Here is a 15,826-nt window from a genome sequence, read left to right as displayed (position 1 = left end):
GAATCTTTTTTGTCATGTGGGTCTTAAGTTTGAATATAACCAAAGGAAAAACTTTACATGAGTTTCAGAGGAAGTTGGTTATTCATGAGTCACAAAATAAATATTCTTTCCATCTTAGCTTGCTTCCTTGACGACAGAATGTTGTGGCCAAAATTACCTGGTACCCAAAGTCAAATGCAGCTGCCCAACATTCCAAAGTTTCAGATTCAGCTTGTAAACACATTGCAAAGTCAAGCAGACTTTACAGAGAAGATGCCCAGCTTCAATGAGCTGTTTATGGCTGCCAGACACATTAGAAAAGTGAGTCACTGGTGCCACCTAGTGGAAAACACATCAACCAAGACACTGCTAGTGTGTGTTGTTGTTCAAAGACATCTTGGGAAAGAGTAAGGTCAGACTTACAACGAGGGTTGAATGATAAGTAATACTGAACATAAGCATTCAAAATAATATTGTTTGTTTGTGTTCAAACACATTTTTAGTTCATAATTAATTTGTTTTTTTATTTTACATTATTGACCCACTACATTTAATAGTGAAAATATAGTTAAATATTGTACGGTACAGTCAGAGGGGCATTTTACATGTTTAGGGCATACATAAGATGTGTTTAAAAGATACTAAAATGCTTTGGAACATGCTTATATTCAACTCTGCCACAGATTAGTTTGAGACTATAATTGGGGTTTAAAATTGAGTAAAAACGTACATTCCCTTTACGTTGCGGGTTGAAGTGACGCAGTCAGGCGAAAGTAAAAAAGGAGCCTCACTTATGGTAAAGACAAATATGGGCGATAGTCTGAAAAAACAAAAACATTTCCATACTCAAATTCTTTTTTCATACTAATCCAGACCTGGCAATTACGCAAATCAAGGTCCATACTTTTCTATAATTGTCAGAAATTACATAGGAACCCTAGTCATTCCTACATATCTAAGCAAGTTTATTTGACTTGAAAGATGGCAAAAATACAACAATTAACAATAAAACAGATGTTAGTTTTGAATATTATTTATATAGAATGCCATCTTACAACAGGACTACCTTTTATAAACTGTCTAAATAGGCATTGAATGGTTTTCATAAAGTATTGCAGACATTGAATGGTTTTCATAAAGTATTGCAGACAGAAGTCAGGTAGAAACCGGTTTGGAATAAAATATTTACAGCAATAACACGCTTTACTTTAAACACCTTAAAATTCAATCCAAAACAGGTTAAGATTATGAAAGCATCTAATAGCATCTAGAGCATGGTGCTCACAATGCCAAGGTTATGCATTCATTCTGAAGGTATACACATCTTAATAAAATCAAAGTCGCTTTTAGTGAAAGCATCAGTCAAATGCTTGTGAACTCAGAAACACACTGTGTGTTTATTTTGGTGTTTGAGAACACAAAATATTTTTGAGTTGACATAGAATTGGAATATTCTCTTCATTTTTAGGTCTTTCAGTCATAAAGAACACAGAAAATGTTCTGTCAGAATGTAACATCCCAGAACTCCACAGCCCTCATCACACTGTGGAAATTTCGGCAACAGTCTTTTGTTTTTTAAATGATCCTATATAAAACAAACCTAGGTAAAAGTTAGATAAATACTAAGTTGTGGTTGATGAACATTACGCTTGATCCACTGTTTTGATTTTGGTTGCTGCTCTAATAAAAGCCAGAGTCTTGAGCCGCCCAGTTTGGTGTCTAGAAAAGAAAAAAGGGAAGATTACGGATAAATGCTGAAACTTCCCGTTTACATAAAAATAATCAAAGTATACAGCGCAAGCTGTCTCCAAAAGACACATAATGGGAACTTTTATAACTAAATTATTCAAGGATGTTGCAGTCAGGCCTCCAAGATATATTTGGGAAATTCTAGGTCAGCTAATGTTGAGTTTAGGGGCTAACAAACAAACCCAAAGTTTCCCAACAAGCTCATTCTATGATGGTTACGGTTCTTGGATGCCTGGCTAAGTCTTACTTATTTCCCATATCGAATGAAAGTACCTCATTTCGGCTGCTGTGGCTTATTTTCTTCTCAATGTTCATTGCAAGCATCTGACTACGGAAGGACAGGCTCTTGGTCTTCTCAATCACCTGCTGATATGGCGACACAGCATTGTTGCCCATCACCACATGGCCCTGTGTAAAAAAAAAGATTTCTGTCAATAGATCATCTAAAAAATTACACATTTGACCTACAACATCATTTTGAACAAGTTTTTAGTCTCCAATTGTAAAACCGTTACACATATGGAAAACCTACTGTCCTACAAGGATGAATTATTTAGAATTGATCGCAGCAATAAAGAGTTGTGAAATCTAAGGTGGTTTTGCAAATTCAGTATGGTAAAGAATTCTTCTGTCTGACAGTGTCTAAAAGATGAGTTTTTGTTACAGACATTGGGCTACTGAAGGGGTCTAGCGTATCTCAAACTAACGGCTTTATGTTTGGACGTGTGTTCAGCACCCCAGAGCTCTCTCACCAGTTTAGAGTCGATTTTGGCATCCAGTCTGGCATTGCGGATCAGGTTGACGATCCATCTCTCAGCCTCCTCGGGAGACATATTCAGCTTATCCGCCAACATGCTGCCCGGCGATAGGAAACAGTGCATAAGACAAGAGAGCAAGAATGAGATAGACACTACAAGATTGTTTACAGTCAACAATAAGCTATAGCTCATCTTCAAACAAGAACTCAACGAGTCAAAGTAAATATCAATCGGAGTGGTAAACGCCATGACAGGAAATAATCCGTGTGTAGAATCTTAACAGATTCCATGCATTAGCATTTCCAAGTGTGAAATACGCCAAGCAGAAGCAATCCTGGCACGATCGACAAAACACCCTTCAAAGAAACTGTTAATACATCATAATAACAACGGCCGTTTGAGTGTAAACAGGGATGTTGTTCTTTTATACGCATCCATCTCTCTATACATCAAACCCTCTCTTCTAAAGTCCCTCTCTGTTGTGTCGACTTTATTTACAGTAAGAGGATTAAAGAACGCTGGTCTATCAGGATTCCTCCGGGGTTACCTGATGCAGATGCACTGATGGATCCGACAGAACGTCTCGAATATGAACAGACGGGCGTTTTCGATGAAATCCTCCAAGCAGGCTACAAGAAAGAAGTCGTTCACCAGCACCTTCAAAACAAACAAATCCATTCAGATTATTGACAAATTCTAAAACTGCGTCAGTTGTTATCGCAGAAATAAGCCCCGACAGTGTGATCAGGACCCGACGCAGAAGGTCTTTCATGACACTGAATGGGCTTACTTCAGTTTTAAGGTATAGCGACGTTCAGATGTCATGAACAGGCAATTTGGTTGAATCATTTGTTAATATAATGTCATATGTTATTGAAATATATATTTATATCAGAACCATGCATTCCAACAAGCCGTGTAATAAGGAACGGTATATCACAAAAACCATTATAACATGACGTCAAATGAATGTGTGTCAACACATTTTTATCTACGTTCTTTTTCTAACCCATACAGGAGGTTCAATCAAATCTTAAATGTTGTAAATTCAATATCAACTTATTTATCAATGTTACTGAATATAGTTTTGATATATTGTCCGTTATTTATAGAGGTGAAACCATACATAACTTACAACAGTGGAGTAAAACAAGAATAAACATATACATCGTATCTCTATATATATTCTTTTGAGATGCAGATGATATGTCTGTATTTATGTAGCACTGTGGTCCTGTGAGGCACGATATTTCTTTCCCCTGGATGTCCCCACATTTATCACAATACTTTGTTAAACAAATCTCATGTTATATTTTGGACGACTTTCAATGACTTTGTCAGTTCTTTAACAAAATAATAATGTTCAAGGTTTGATTAAACCTTCTGCAAACGCACAAAAACTGAATAAATCTGTCACTGAAAAATAAAACTATATGTAACGGAATTAAAATACAATATAAGAAATTGTGAAAGCTAAACCATAAGAGAGAACTTTCTAAAGTTGTAAAAGCTAAAATTGACAAACATTAAAGAAACAGTTAACACAAAAAGGAAAATTCTGTCATGAATTAGGCAACTTACTCTAGTTGTTCCAAACATTATTATTATTTAAACAAGACATTTAGACTTATGAATGACAAGGGTAGTCAAAAAGGCCCCAGAACTGTTTGCTGTCCTACATTCTTTGTTCAACAGAACAAAAAAATATAGTAAAATTACGAGTTTTCTACTATAAGTAATAATAAGTAAAACATATCTTTACGTTAGCTATAGATACCTTGCTATATTGTTACACCCATAGTAATTGAAATTTATCATCAAATTTTATTTCACAAAAATAATCTCATTACTATCGTATCGTGAACTAAGTATGTCTCGAAATTGGATGTTAAACTCCTGCTACAATAGGAAACCTCATCAAATAAAAAAATTCTCATTCATCATAAGCCTGTTCTTGTGCACAGAACCCCAATTATCAACCTAATACTACTAATAAACAGTTCGTAGTATTTCTTTAGTATTTGTTCTGTCATAAACTAAAACTGGTGATAAAGCAAAAGGAGATCATTTTTTTCACAGGTCTACATTGAAAACGCTCCCTCTGGCCCAACTAGGTCATGTCTAAGAGGAGATGAAGTCAAGTTCACTGCTGTGGGTCTAAAAACTGACAGCAAGAACACTTTGAAAAGCCCACTGGGTAAAAGCAGTAAATTACAGTAGACAGGGATTTGCAGAGGATGAATGGACCTGTGGCTCCCAGCAAAGGATGAAAGAGACTCTGAATGCACGTCTCAAACTAATACAGCGTTTCAAACACAGGGAAGCAGTCGATTGTGGGAATTACGGGGATGACAGCCCTGGCGGGTGTATTTTGCTCGCGTACACGCAGCGGGTGGTGACCTTACCGACTCGCATTCTCTCAGCTTCTTCTGAGCGCTGTCGAAATCAAAGTTAACATAGAGGCACTCCACAAACTCCGTGATGGGATCCTTGTACGTGTACGACTCCTGTTGAGAGAGCGAAAAAGCAGAGCGGAACGTTAATCTGGGTGTAAGCCAACGTAGCACGCAGTACTATCCTCCAGACTGACATCTAGGTTAAAAGTAGAAGTGCTGTTAATTCACAAAATGCTTGTGCATGTGAAAAGTATGACAGACATTACATGCAGTGCTTGGTCTTCGAGCTGGAAACCTCAAAGGAGAATCTCGGAGCTCATTCATGCGAAACATAAAGAAGCAAAGCTTCAAAACAGACAGATATTAAACTCTCAGTTCAGATGTGCCTTTCAAAAAAACAGAGCCATTTAAAACGTATAAACGTGCATGCAAACCAGGCATCTCTGTCGTGCTGTCGAGTACCTGTTGGATGACCTTAACAAGGTCTTTGAGGACCTGCCGTCGTTTCCTCACGTCTTTGTTGGTAATGACGGCTGTGGTTAGGTAGCGTAGAATGTGTGGGCACATGGTCTGAATTGCGTTCAGGTACCTAAAAAATTGACAAGACTCATCAGTACCAGGGGTGTAACGATACTTCTTAGTATGATTTTTCTTGATGCAAAAATGTTACGATGTGTATCGTAGAGAGATGGGGATATTTCACGAAATTATGTTCTTTTCATTAAGTTCGTTGAGCGGTAAAGACACTACCTACTCCGCGCCAACGCATCACGTGTGCTCATCTCACATATGCGGTAGAGAGAAGTCTCTGGGAGAAGGGGAAGCACAAGACATATAATCTGTGTCTCCACGTGGTTTACATAGAGTCTTGTTTTCCTTCACAATCGCCTTGAAATACACAGCAAACTTGAAGCGTGCCTGCTGGCGAGTCACCCCGAAACTCATTACAAAGGCAAGCGGAAACGTTTTTATAAGCCAATGTTAATTTATAAGCGAACACGAGCTGCTGCATAAAGGGAAATGCAACAAAGTAAGCCAAAAGAAACCAGCGCTGTCCTGAGCCTTACTGTACATAAAAATTTAATAACATGCTAAATATTGAACAAAGCATGTTGTTTGCATGATTGAACAAATGTAATGCAGTTTATTTAATATTTTTTGAAAGAGATTTCCCATTCATTACCGTGAAGACGGTGCAGGTCTTTTCTTCAAAGGGACAATAATATTTGAGCTCTGTAAGCGTTAAATGTTAAAATTCTTTAAGTTGTATGTGCAAGTTACGGTTTCATTTTTTTTCTTCAAAATATTGTGATGTGTATCACATTGTGAACCCAGCATGGAGATATGTCCAGAATCATCAGCTGAGAGTATCTTTACACCCCCAATAGTAAAAAGGTAAAAACCTTAGTTTTCTTCATTTGCACATTTAAACATTGCAAACACCTGAAAGGGAACTTTTCAACCAAGTTTCCTCATACCTATCCCAGAACAAATCTACTGGATGACAAGCAGTCTGGCTTCAAAACTAACCACTCCACTGAGACTGCACTGCTATCGGTCACAGAAGCACTGCGGCTAGCCAAGGCGGAATCCAAATCCTCGGTCCTGATTCTGCTAAACCTATCTGCAGCGTTTGACACGATCAAATAAACAGATACTGCTAACAACCCGGTCATCCTTAGGAATCTCAGGCTCCCCTCTCCGCTGTTTCCAATCCTACCTCTCCAGCAGATCATTCAAGGTGTCATGGAGGGGCTCGCTGTCCACTGCTCACCATCTGGATCTGCGCTGGCATACTTTCACACCCTACTACACTCCTACAGCCCATCAAGAACCCTGCGTTCAGCAAACGAGCGGTGCCTTGTAATGCCTTCTCATAAGGGCACTAAATCCCTTTCCCGCTCCTTCTCCTTCACAACTCCTTCCTGGTGGTATTTATTTTTCCTGGGCAGTCTATGGTGCTACTTGATGGCTTTGGATACATGAGTTACAGACCACCCTTGATCTCCAGTGTATCATTTGTCACTTTTATTTGGATCAAAACCAATATGCTACTTCATACCATGGGTTGTTTAAATACTGGATTCTGAGTGGCTGGAGGTGTGCATTAAAACCTGTGGAAACCCGTTTACATTCTAAATTAACTGACGAACATAACTGTCATTTTCACTGGTTTGATCTAAAGCTACACTGTAAACATCAATAACAGCTTTAATTTGGCAAACAACCACGGTGTAAGCGGTATAATCCACAGCTAGCCGTGTATTAAAGGATTTTAATGCACTTCTCTTGGCCTCCACGTCATGCTTTAAAACTATAACGCACGGCTAGCTGTGGATTATCCCTTTCTTACGGGATGATTGGTTAACAGTGAGCCTCCTTAACTACCTACTTTAGTAATTGTTGCAAACATAAATATGCATGTACATCATATTACATCCAATTAGAGCGGCTGCTTAGTTTAAACTAGGGATGCTCCGATCCGATATTCGTATCGGGTATCGGCGTCGATACGAAATAAAATTCTAGATCGGGTATCGGTGCAATTTGTCACCGATACCCGATCTGACATAAAATTTGTGCTAGACGATGTAAAAGTTCATGGAGACACCGGCGCTTAAACTCTCTCGTGGGCGGCTGTGCATTGCGCAACGTGTGACATCATACGCTAGCAACGTGTGACATCATACGCTAGCAACGTGTGACATCATACGCTAGCAACGTGCGACATCATACGCTAGCAACGTGCTCTGTACGTAGTGCACGTGAACAAGTGAACATATAGCAGCGAACAGCATGAAGCGAGCCAAAATATCTGTCATTTGGAGTTATTTTACAACAGCTACGCCAATAAGTTCCACCGCTTTCATTGTTATGGATGGGCAACCGCTGTCCGTCATTGCGAATAATGGCTTCAGACTCCTTATAAACCACCTGGAGCCGCAGTACGACACGCCGAAGCGTAAATATTTAACTGATATTTATCTCTACCTTGAACTGTACCGAAAAGTCTGCAAACACATATCCGAAAAAATTAAAGATGTCAATGCGGTGAGTTTTACAACAGATATCTGGAGCTGCGACGTGTCCCCCGTGTCGCTTTTAAGTTTAACCGCACACTGGTTAGATGAGAATTTTGTGCCACAAAATGCCACGTTAAATGCAACAAACATGTGCAGTTTTACTAAGCTAGGGAAGCTAGTGTTTTATTCATCTGTTTCTGTGTTGGATGTTAAATTTTATTTTCACTAAACTTTGGTTTAGTTAAGTGGACTTTGCTTTAGTGACTAAAGCATTAAAAAGATCTGATTCCTGTTATTTTGAATATCTAAAGCAGTAAAGCTATTATTTTTTGCTCAATTTCAGCTGCTTTATTGCGAATTGATTTTTAAATTATTTTTGCACTTTCTTAAAAATTATTAAGAGATTTTGTTTCCATTTATTTATACCCGTTTATCAAGCTAGTGAAGCTGTTGTTATATTCAGCTGCTTAATTTGCACTTTAATTTTGAATGTCTTTTGTCCAAAGATAGTGAACACTTTTGTTTCATTTTTCATTTGTTTTGCACCTGGGCTGGTTTAATAAACTATTTACTAAATTTGTGAATCATTAGTTTGTTATTTTGTTTTACGGGGTCAGGAAATTTATGTTAAGTCGATCCTGATGTCTTGCACAGCAATGCACATTTATTGTTTATTAAGTAATTGTGCACTTTAATTTTTTTACCTTAGTATCGGATCGGTACTCGGTATCGGCCAATACTGAATCTCAGGTATCGGAATCGGAAGCAAAAAAGGTGGATCGGAGCATCCCTAGTTTAAACAGAGTTATATTGTTACAAATTTAAATAGATCAATCCCAGGTCAATATGACCATGTCCAAACAGAATGCTAAGCAGAGGGTATTTTATGAGGTTTTACTCACTGGGGTTGATACAGGAAGAGCTCGATGATGTTGTCTCTGCCTTTGGGATGGTTAAAGAAGACAAACAGAGACCAGTGAATGAGCCACGTCCTTTGTTGCAGAGCCTGAAGAGGTGAACTGACCGACTAAAAGATAAAATCTTTGTTTTATTATTAAAAAGTCAAGGGTTGAATGCATGCAGTTTCACTTATCTTATATTAGTGCCGTGCAAAACAATGGAACCAATAACTCTGGGTACATCTATTTTTAACCACCCTGCAAATCCAAATGCTAAGTGTCTACTACACAAGGCTGATGCAATGTAAATATCATCCTGATCAGTTCTCTTTGCTTAGTTGTTCTAATGCCTGATGCCTGCACAATAGGACTGTTATTTCCGAGCTCAAATGATCATGGGTAATAAAGTAAATTAACCAATGGGCAGGATATTGGATTTCTGCAGCTGATAAAATACAGCCGCAAAGCTTAAATCATACAGGGGAGATTAAAGGGTGTCGGAGAGACTCACGTTGTTGTCGATGGTCTCTCGTAAACGGGTCAGGTCCTCCATGGCTGCCTCCCAGTTTTGCATGAGGATCTCAGACGCCAGTTTCCCCCAGAGAGAGCTTAAAGCGTTCCTGTCTGTGGAGGGAACCTGGGACATGACAACAACCAATCAAATGTCTTTACTGCAGCAGGGGACACATTAAGATTTTTTTATATCTTGGGTACCGTGCAAGTTTAATTTGCATGCAACACTCTGACATGACATGATTAATGACAATTACTTTACGAGTCTACAAGCAACAGACTAAAAGATGGGTTTTTTAGATCGGGTGGTGTGTTTCGGTGATAATTCTTTACCACTGCCACTCACCTTCAAAATAAGTAATTTTGAAACATAGTTTATTTATATTGCACAATATTTTCATGTCAATGTTTGCTTTTGGTAGAAGACTGTTTTGACTGTAACTGGTTAATTACTTAAAACAAAAGCACCCAGTGGTGTCTCACAGTAGTGCTGGGCAGAATACCTGTTCATACCGAATACCGGTGTGTATTTTTGTTATTATATAAAATTTGTATATACCGTTTTACCAGTGTATGTAGCTTAAACAATATGCGGAAAGCGACGCAGCGCTGTTTCAGCAGGGTCCCATTTCACTGTTGTTCTATGACCAGCCATTCAAACAGAATGCGTCTTTCTATGTCGCTGCACAACTATATCAACTGCAATTTGTCTATACAACATGCGCTAAACGGACTCGTTTGGATGTTCGCATGCGTCTCATGCATGAGCGGTAATGTTACATATTCTGTTCATGTCGCAACGGGAGCGTGCATCGCACGGCTGAACAGCAGATTACTGTAACACATGTGTAGCAATTGCAAGTTCGCATAACATTATATAAAACTCACAAGCAAACATCTTTAAAAACTGATCGTGTTCCCCTCATACCTGCTTACAAGATGTGGTTCTAGTTTAACTTGTTTCTCTGCATGCTATGATGAGGATTGACAGTGTGATGCGATTGATTTCCTCTCACATATTTAATTTAAGCATTTGTTTTATGATTTAAAATATGAAGCCATTGTGACTATGTAAACACAGCAGACATCACATGCTTCATCATGAGTGCAACCTCTTTCTAAACAGCATCATTTTGTGGGTCTTGCTAACCTATAGAACACTAGTGTGGCATTTTTCTACGATATTCACTCACCATATGACAGTATAAAAGGGCATTTTAAGTCAATCAACTGCTTTATTTCCTCTCTCAATCGGTATTAAATGTGTTAAAAACAAACGTCATGTACCGGAAACCGGTATAAAGCTGGAAAATACCATTATATAAATGTATGGTCATACCGGCCAGCACTATCGCACAGGTCAAATTAATTGGTTTCTGCTGTTCAGTCTTCTTTTTCCTCCCACAACACCACCACAGGCAGTAATTACGGACTGCGTTTCACACTTCACAAACCACAACCACCAAAACATGCTATATAACAGACTAGGAGTGTCACATATATGTACAACAACACTTACTAGTACACGGAAGAAGTAAAGATATTCTGCAGCACCCGAGTAGTTTCCACACTCGTACTGGAATTTGGCGTAGCGGTATAGTGTATCCAAATATTCCTGACGAAACTGAGTGGTCAAAATAAAGAGTTCTTGTAAATATATGGTCAAATTAAATCAGATAATAACAATATTGACAAATCTGTATGCATTTAATAAGGGAAGACATGCTTAAAGTGGGGTTATAGCATTCAAGTACTTACACTGTGTTTTTCTGCTAAATACTCAAACAGCATCCTCCCATCCCTTACAGAAAAAGCCAATATTACACACAGATAAGATTTTTAAAAACTACACACATAAAGGTGTTTTAATATCAAATAAACATATATATATATATATATATATATATATATATATTCACAGCAGACCTGGTGGACTGCATCTGTCTCTGAGTCTCTGGATCTTCAAACATCTTCACGATGGGTTCAGTCTCAGATTGGAGCTGCTTCAGCTGGGCCACTACTGTCGTTCTTTTATCCCTTAGGGCTACAAAGAGAGAGATTACTACATGTGATACGTACTAAATAATAAGACACTTTTATTTCAATTTTGCATTATCTGCAGAATTGAAGAAGGGATTTGATACTAGTAATATAGTGTACAGAGGTAAGGGTACTTAACCAAACATGCATGTAAAAATAAATAAAACTCCTACTGATGATAGAACCTTCACCAGACCTGGAAAAACTTACAATGTGGAATGTCTTTATCAGAATAGAGGTTCTTGTATACATCCATGGCAAAGTCAACCATGTTTGTCTCGCTGAGAAGATCCAGCTTCCCTTGAAGAAGTTCTTTATCATTGTAGATCTGTGAAGACAACAATAAATATCAAATTAAACAGGGGTGTATGAGGATTTTCCAATACAAAGGATAAAGGCAACACATACATCAAAGCTGTTTTGCAGAGGACAATCATTGTTCATTTAAAAAGGATGTGAAGAATGAGTGCTGAAACCATTAAGAGCCATTCAAAAAGCCGACGATAAACTGTGGTAGTTCGATATATACCATGGTACTTATCAATTATTATATGCACTGGAAATATCCTTTCAAAATAACTATTGTAGTTATTTACCGCAGTATGTTCTGTAAGTGTACAAATAGAGATACAGAGTTACGGGGGGAAATGCTTACAATATGAATGACACTGCAGTAAATGAGCTAATGCAATCAAATCAAAAATAAACAAACCAAATAAAGTGTCTAATTCAATCACGATTACAAATGTTGTTTCAGATTAAATTCAAGAAAACCAAATCCTTTATGCAGATCAGCTGTCTGCTAAAATACACGTGGCGTTGACCATTTAGCGACCACTAATATGTAAAACACCACAAGAAAACAAAGTATTCGTTACATATTTGACAACAGTATCGTACCTCTTTGACCGATAGAAATTCCAGCAGCGGAAAGACTAAATGCCGGTCTAAAAAATGCGCGATCTTGGTGGTCAGATCGTAGTCCGCCATTTTGGAAACGAAGAGCGCTTTTGAAAAACTTTATTGACCCATCGAGAAAGACAATAGTGACGCGCCTTCGGCCGAGCGGTCTGTTTAAAGTTGGCTATTGTGGCGTCCAATAAGTTTACTGAATAATGATTATAAAACATTTGCCCTGATATTCGCTAAAAGACTTAAAGCTGTATTAGATTCAATTATTGATGAAACACAATCTGGCTTCATGAGGAATAGGCATATCACAAACAACAAAAGATTAGTTTTAGATATTTTGGATTATCCTGAATTTAATAAAGATAATGGGTTCATTCTTTTTCTTGATTTCTGTAAGGCTTTTGACTCCGTAGAACATCAATTTATTTTTGAGTCAATTAGAAAATTTGGTTTTGGCAATTTCTTCACTAACGCAATTAAAACCCTTTATAAGAACAACAACAGTTCAATTATATTGTTGGGTGGCACTTCTAGTAGGTTTCATTTGTCTAGAGGAATTAGGCAGGGTTGCCCGGTCTCTCCTTATTTCTTTCTGATAATAAGTCAACTCCTTGCTAATCATATTAAAGCCAGTTTGATTAAAGGTATGACTATTATTGATAGAGAACTTGTTATAACACAATAAGCAGATGACACCACCCTTTTTCTCCAAAACGATAACCAAACCCATTGCAATTCAAATAATAGAAGCGTTCTCTAAAGCATATGGTGTTTATCTGAATGTAAAGAAATGTGAACTCATGGGCGGTCAAAGAATGTTCAGTGGCATCTTATTGCAACATTCCAGTAAAAACAGAAGTCAAATACCTAGGAATTACAATAAATAAGAATCAAAAGACTAGAAGTTCATTAAACTTTAATCCTGTTATCCAAAAAACTCAAAGGACGTTTAATCAATGGCTAAGAGACTGTCATTAAGAGGGAGAGTTCTGATCTCCCAAGCAGAAGGCATATCCCGGTTAATTTATACAGCTATGGCTCTTCAGGTTGATGATAAAATATCGAAGGAGATATTAAATATTAACAAAATACCTGTAAAACTTTCTGCATTTCATCGTCAAGCTTTTCTAGCTTGGAGTTTAATTTACAAACACAACTTTTCACCACACAAATACTTTATCTGGAATAATAAGGACATTCTTTTCAAACAAAAAACTATTTTCTTTGAAAATTGGTTTAGAAATAATATTGTTTTGGTAGACCAACTTTTTAATTCAGATGGCCTTCTTTTTACTTATAAGGAATTATTGTCCAAATATAATATTACTATACCACCAAGGGAATTTGCAACTGTTTTTGGAGCAATTTCTTCTAAAATATGCATGTTATTTAAACAACAAAAAAGATTAGATTATCAGCAACTTCCACCCCTCTCACCAAATCAGTCCCTTGTAGGTAAAATATGTTTCTCCAGTCATTATAATTAAAACAGGTCAATAAGAGGCCTTTTTCAGAAAGATATTGTTTCAAGACCAAATGTTATTGCTTACTGGAGTCAGTTTGTGAGTGATGTTGACTGGAATAAAGTCTGGCTTCTACCCAATCGCTATCTCTTAACAAACAAGGTTAAAGAAGTATCTTTTAAACTTCTTCACAGAATATACCCTACTAAACACTATTTAACCAAATTTAAAAAGGATATTGATGAAAGTTGTAGTTTTTGCAAAAAGAAGCCAGAAACAGCTGTTCATTTATTTTGGCACTGCCCTTATGTAATCTTTTTTTTTGGCAAATGTACTTTGTTTCAATGTTGGAAATGTTGATGAAAATTTTACATTACTGTGGAAAATTGTTCTACTAGGTATTGTAAACTCAAAAGATAAACAACCCCGCACTTATTTTTATTTTTATTTTTTATTTTAATGGCTAAATTCCACATTCATAAATGCAAATTTTCCGGGAAAAAGCCGTGTTTTGTTGCATTTGAAAATGAAGTGAAGCTTTATATTGAGACGATATTGCCCTCGAAAAAACAAAAAGCTATTAAAATTCTGCAAGCATGTAGACTCTTTAAAGTATTCCTATAATACTGACTGTACCTCCCCCTAGCTTTTGAAATGTACTGTATTTCTATTGTCTGTTTTGATACTTTCTTCAATAAAAAAACACTTGAATTAAAAAAAAATAATAATAAAAAAAGTTGGCTATTGCTAACTCCCTCTCCTGCTTTTTTAGTTTTAGTTTAGTTTTATTATTTTTCTTTATTTTTTTGTCTTGTCTTGTCTGTTACGAGCCACGGTAATGTTTTAGTTTCTCTCTTTTCATTAATCTAAGTGTTTCTTTATGTTAAGTTTCTGTTCTAACATTGTTTTGTTATAACAAAATGGTCAATAAAGCATTGATTACAAATATTTTAGAATTTACAAATATAATAAAATATTTATGAATATATTCTAGTGTCAAATTATCAAATGTATTATCTAATTGTGCATTATTTTTCTAAATAAATTGTTACAATATGACCCTATTGTAGACTTTATACATATAATGTATATAAAATAGCCTATTTATATGACACTGCATGATGGGGACATTAAATGTGCAGTAGAGATAAATAACTAATGTGGGCTTGGAGCAGAAACTATAGTTTCCATGGTAATGTTGCTTAAGGGTAGGTCATATAATTCCTTTATGTAGGCTAAGAGGATAGGCTACCTTATTTAATAAACAATAAGAAAACGGATCAAATGAGTTTCTTTCTCAAATATGAACATTCACTTAATTGCTCAATTTTCCATGATCCTCCCTCACTTAAATACCACATCCTCATTTCGTTTGATGTTTTTATCTAGCCTTAAATTGAAATTTCCAAGCAGCTTTACAAAGCGACTTAAGCGACATCAAACCTGTAAAACTATAAAAATGAAGATACGATTAGAACATATAAATTGCAGATTAATATATGCTTTCTTCTAAAAATATAGATTTTTAATGGATCCAATTCCGGCAGTATCCAACTGAGATAAGTCTGTATTAGTCAACACAATGAATATTGCAGTCCAGACTGTCAAGCAGGGATAGAAAATTATTTCAGTACTTTATAGTGTGTAGGCAATATAGATCTGATTCATGTGATAAGGGTCATGGGTTGAGCTATTTATTTATTTATTAAGTTCACATTCAATTGATTTTATAAAGGATATAAAGCATCTGACTCTAAAATGTTAGTTACGATTTCTGAAATCATGAAGAAATATGGATTTCTTCTTGGAAAGGATGAATGATGGTGGACTGGACACTGAAATCAAGGTAAAGAACACAAAAAAAGATCTCCATGGTTACTAATGGTAACTCATAATAACTAAATTATTCAAAAAGTGTGACATTATGTGTGATATTATCCATAGCCTTGATATAAGCGAAACAGAGTCGTGTCTTATCATCACGCAGCATGAAAAGCACGAGGGGGTGTGTAATTCAGCACTTGCAATTATATGCCTATAAAGGCTCATTTAGCAGAGAGAGAAAGAAAGAGAGAGAGAGAGAGAGAGAGAGAG

The 15,826-nt window shown here is 36.7% G+C and overlaps 1 protein-coding gene across 1 annotated transcript; it reads right to left on the bottom strand.

The window, feature by feature from the left end:
• Positions 1 to 929: 929 nt before the first annotated feature.
• On the bottom strand, positions 930 to 12,451 carry eif3eb (eukaryotic translation initiation factor 3, subunit E, b). The gene is made up of 13 exons (XM_079485644.1): positions 12,258 to 12,451; positions 11,568 to 11,685; positions 11,244 to 11,361; positions 11,076 to 11,118; positions 10,837 to 10,941; positions 9,316 to 9,441; positions 8,808 to 8,932; positions 5,345 to 5,471; positions 4,892 to 4,993; positions 3,034 to 3,143; positions 2,481 to 2,583; positions 2,002 to 2,136; positions 930 to 1,698 (listed from the first exon to the last, which is right to left on the bottom strand). Exons 1-13 carry the CDS (start codon positions 12,345 to 12,347, stop codon positions 1,660 to 1,662), a joined length of 1,341 nt encoding a protein of 446 aa, XP_079341770.1. The 5' UTR covers positions 12,348 to 12,451; the 3' UTR covers positions 930 to 1,659.
• Between the last annotated feature and the right edge of the window lie 3,375 nt (positions 12,452 to 15,826).

This window comes from Barbatula barbatula (genome assembly GCF_947034865.1).
Source record: "Barbatula barbatula genome assembly, chromosome: 21".
Taxonomy (NCBI): domain Eukaryota; kingdom Metazoa; phylum Chordata; class Actinopteri; order Cypriniformes; family Nemacheilidae; genus Barbatula; species Barbatula barbatula.
Note: the sequence above shows the minus strand (reverse complement) of the source record. Positions and strands in the feature narration are given on the sequence as shown.

Bases quoted from the DNA above. Each gene is read 5' to 3' on its own strand.
- eif3eb (XM_079485644.1), bottom strand. From the start codon at position 12,347: ATGGCGGACTACGATCTGACCACCAAGATCGCGCATTTTTTAGACCGG. The intron at 10,942-11,075 runs GTAAGTACTTGA...TTGACCACTCAG, and splicing joins ATTTAGCAGAAAAACACAGT to TTTCGTCAGGAATATTTGGA. The intron at 4,994-5,344 runs GTACTCGACAGC...CTCTCTCAACAG, and splicing joins TTGTTAAGGTCATCCAACAG to GAGTCGTACACGTACAAGGA.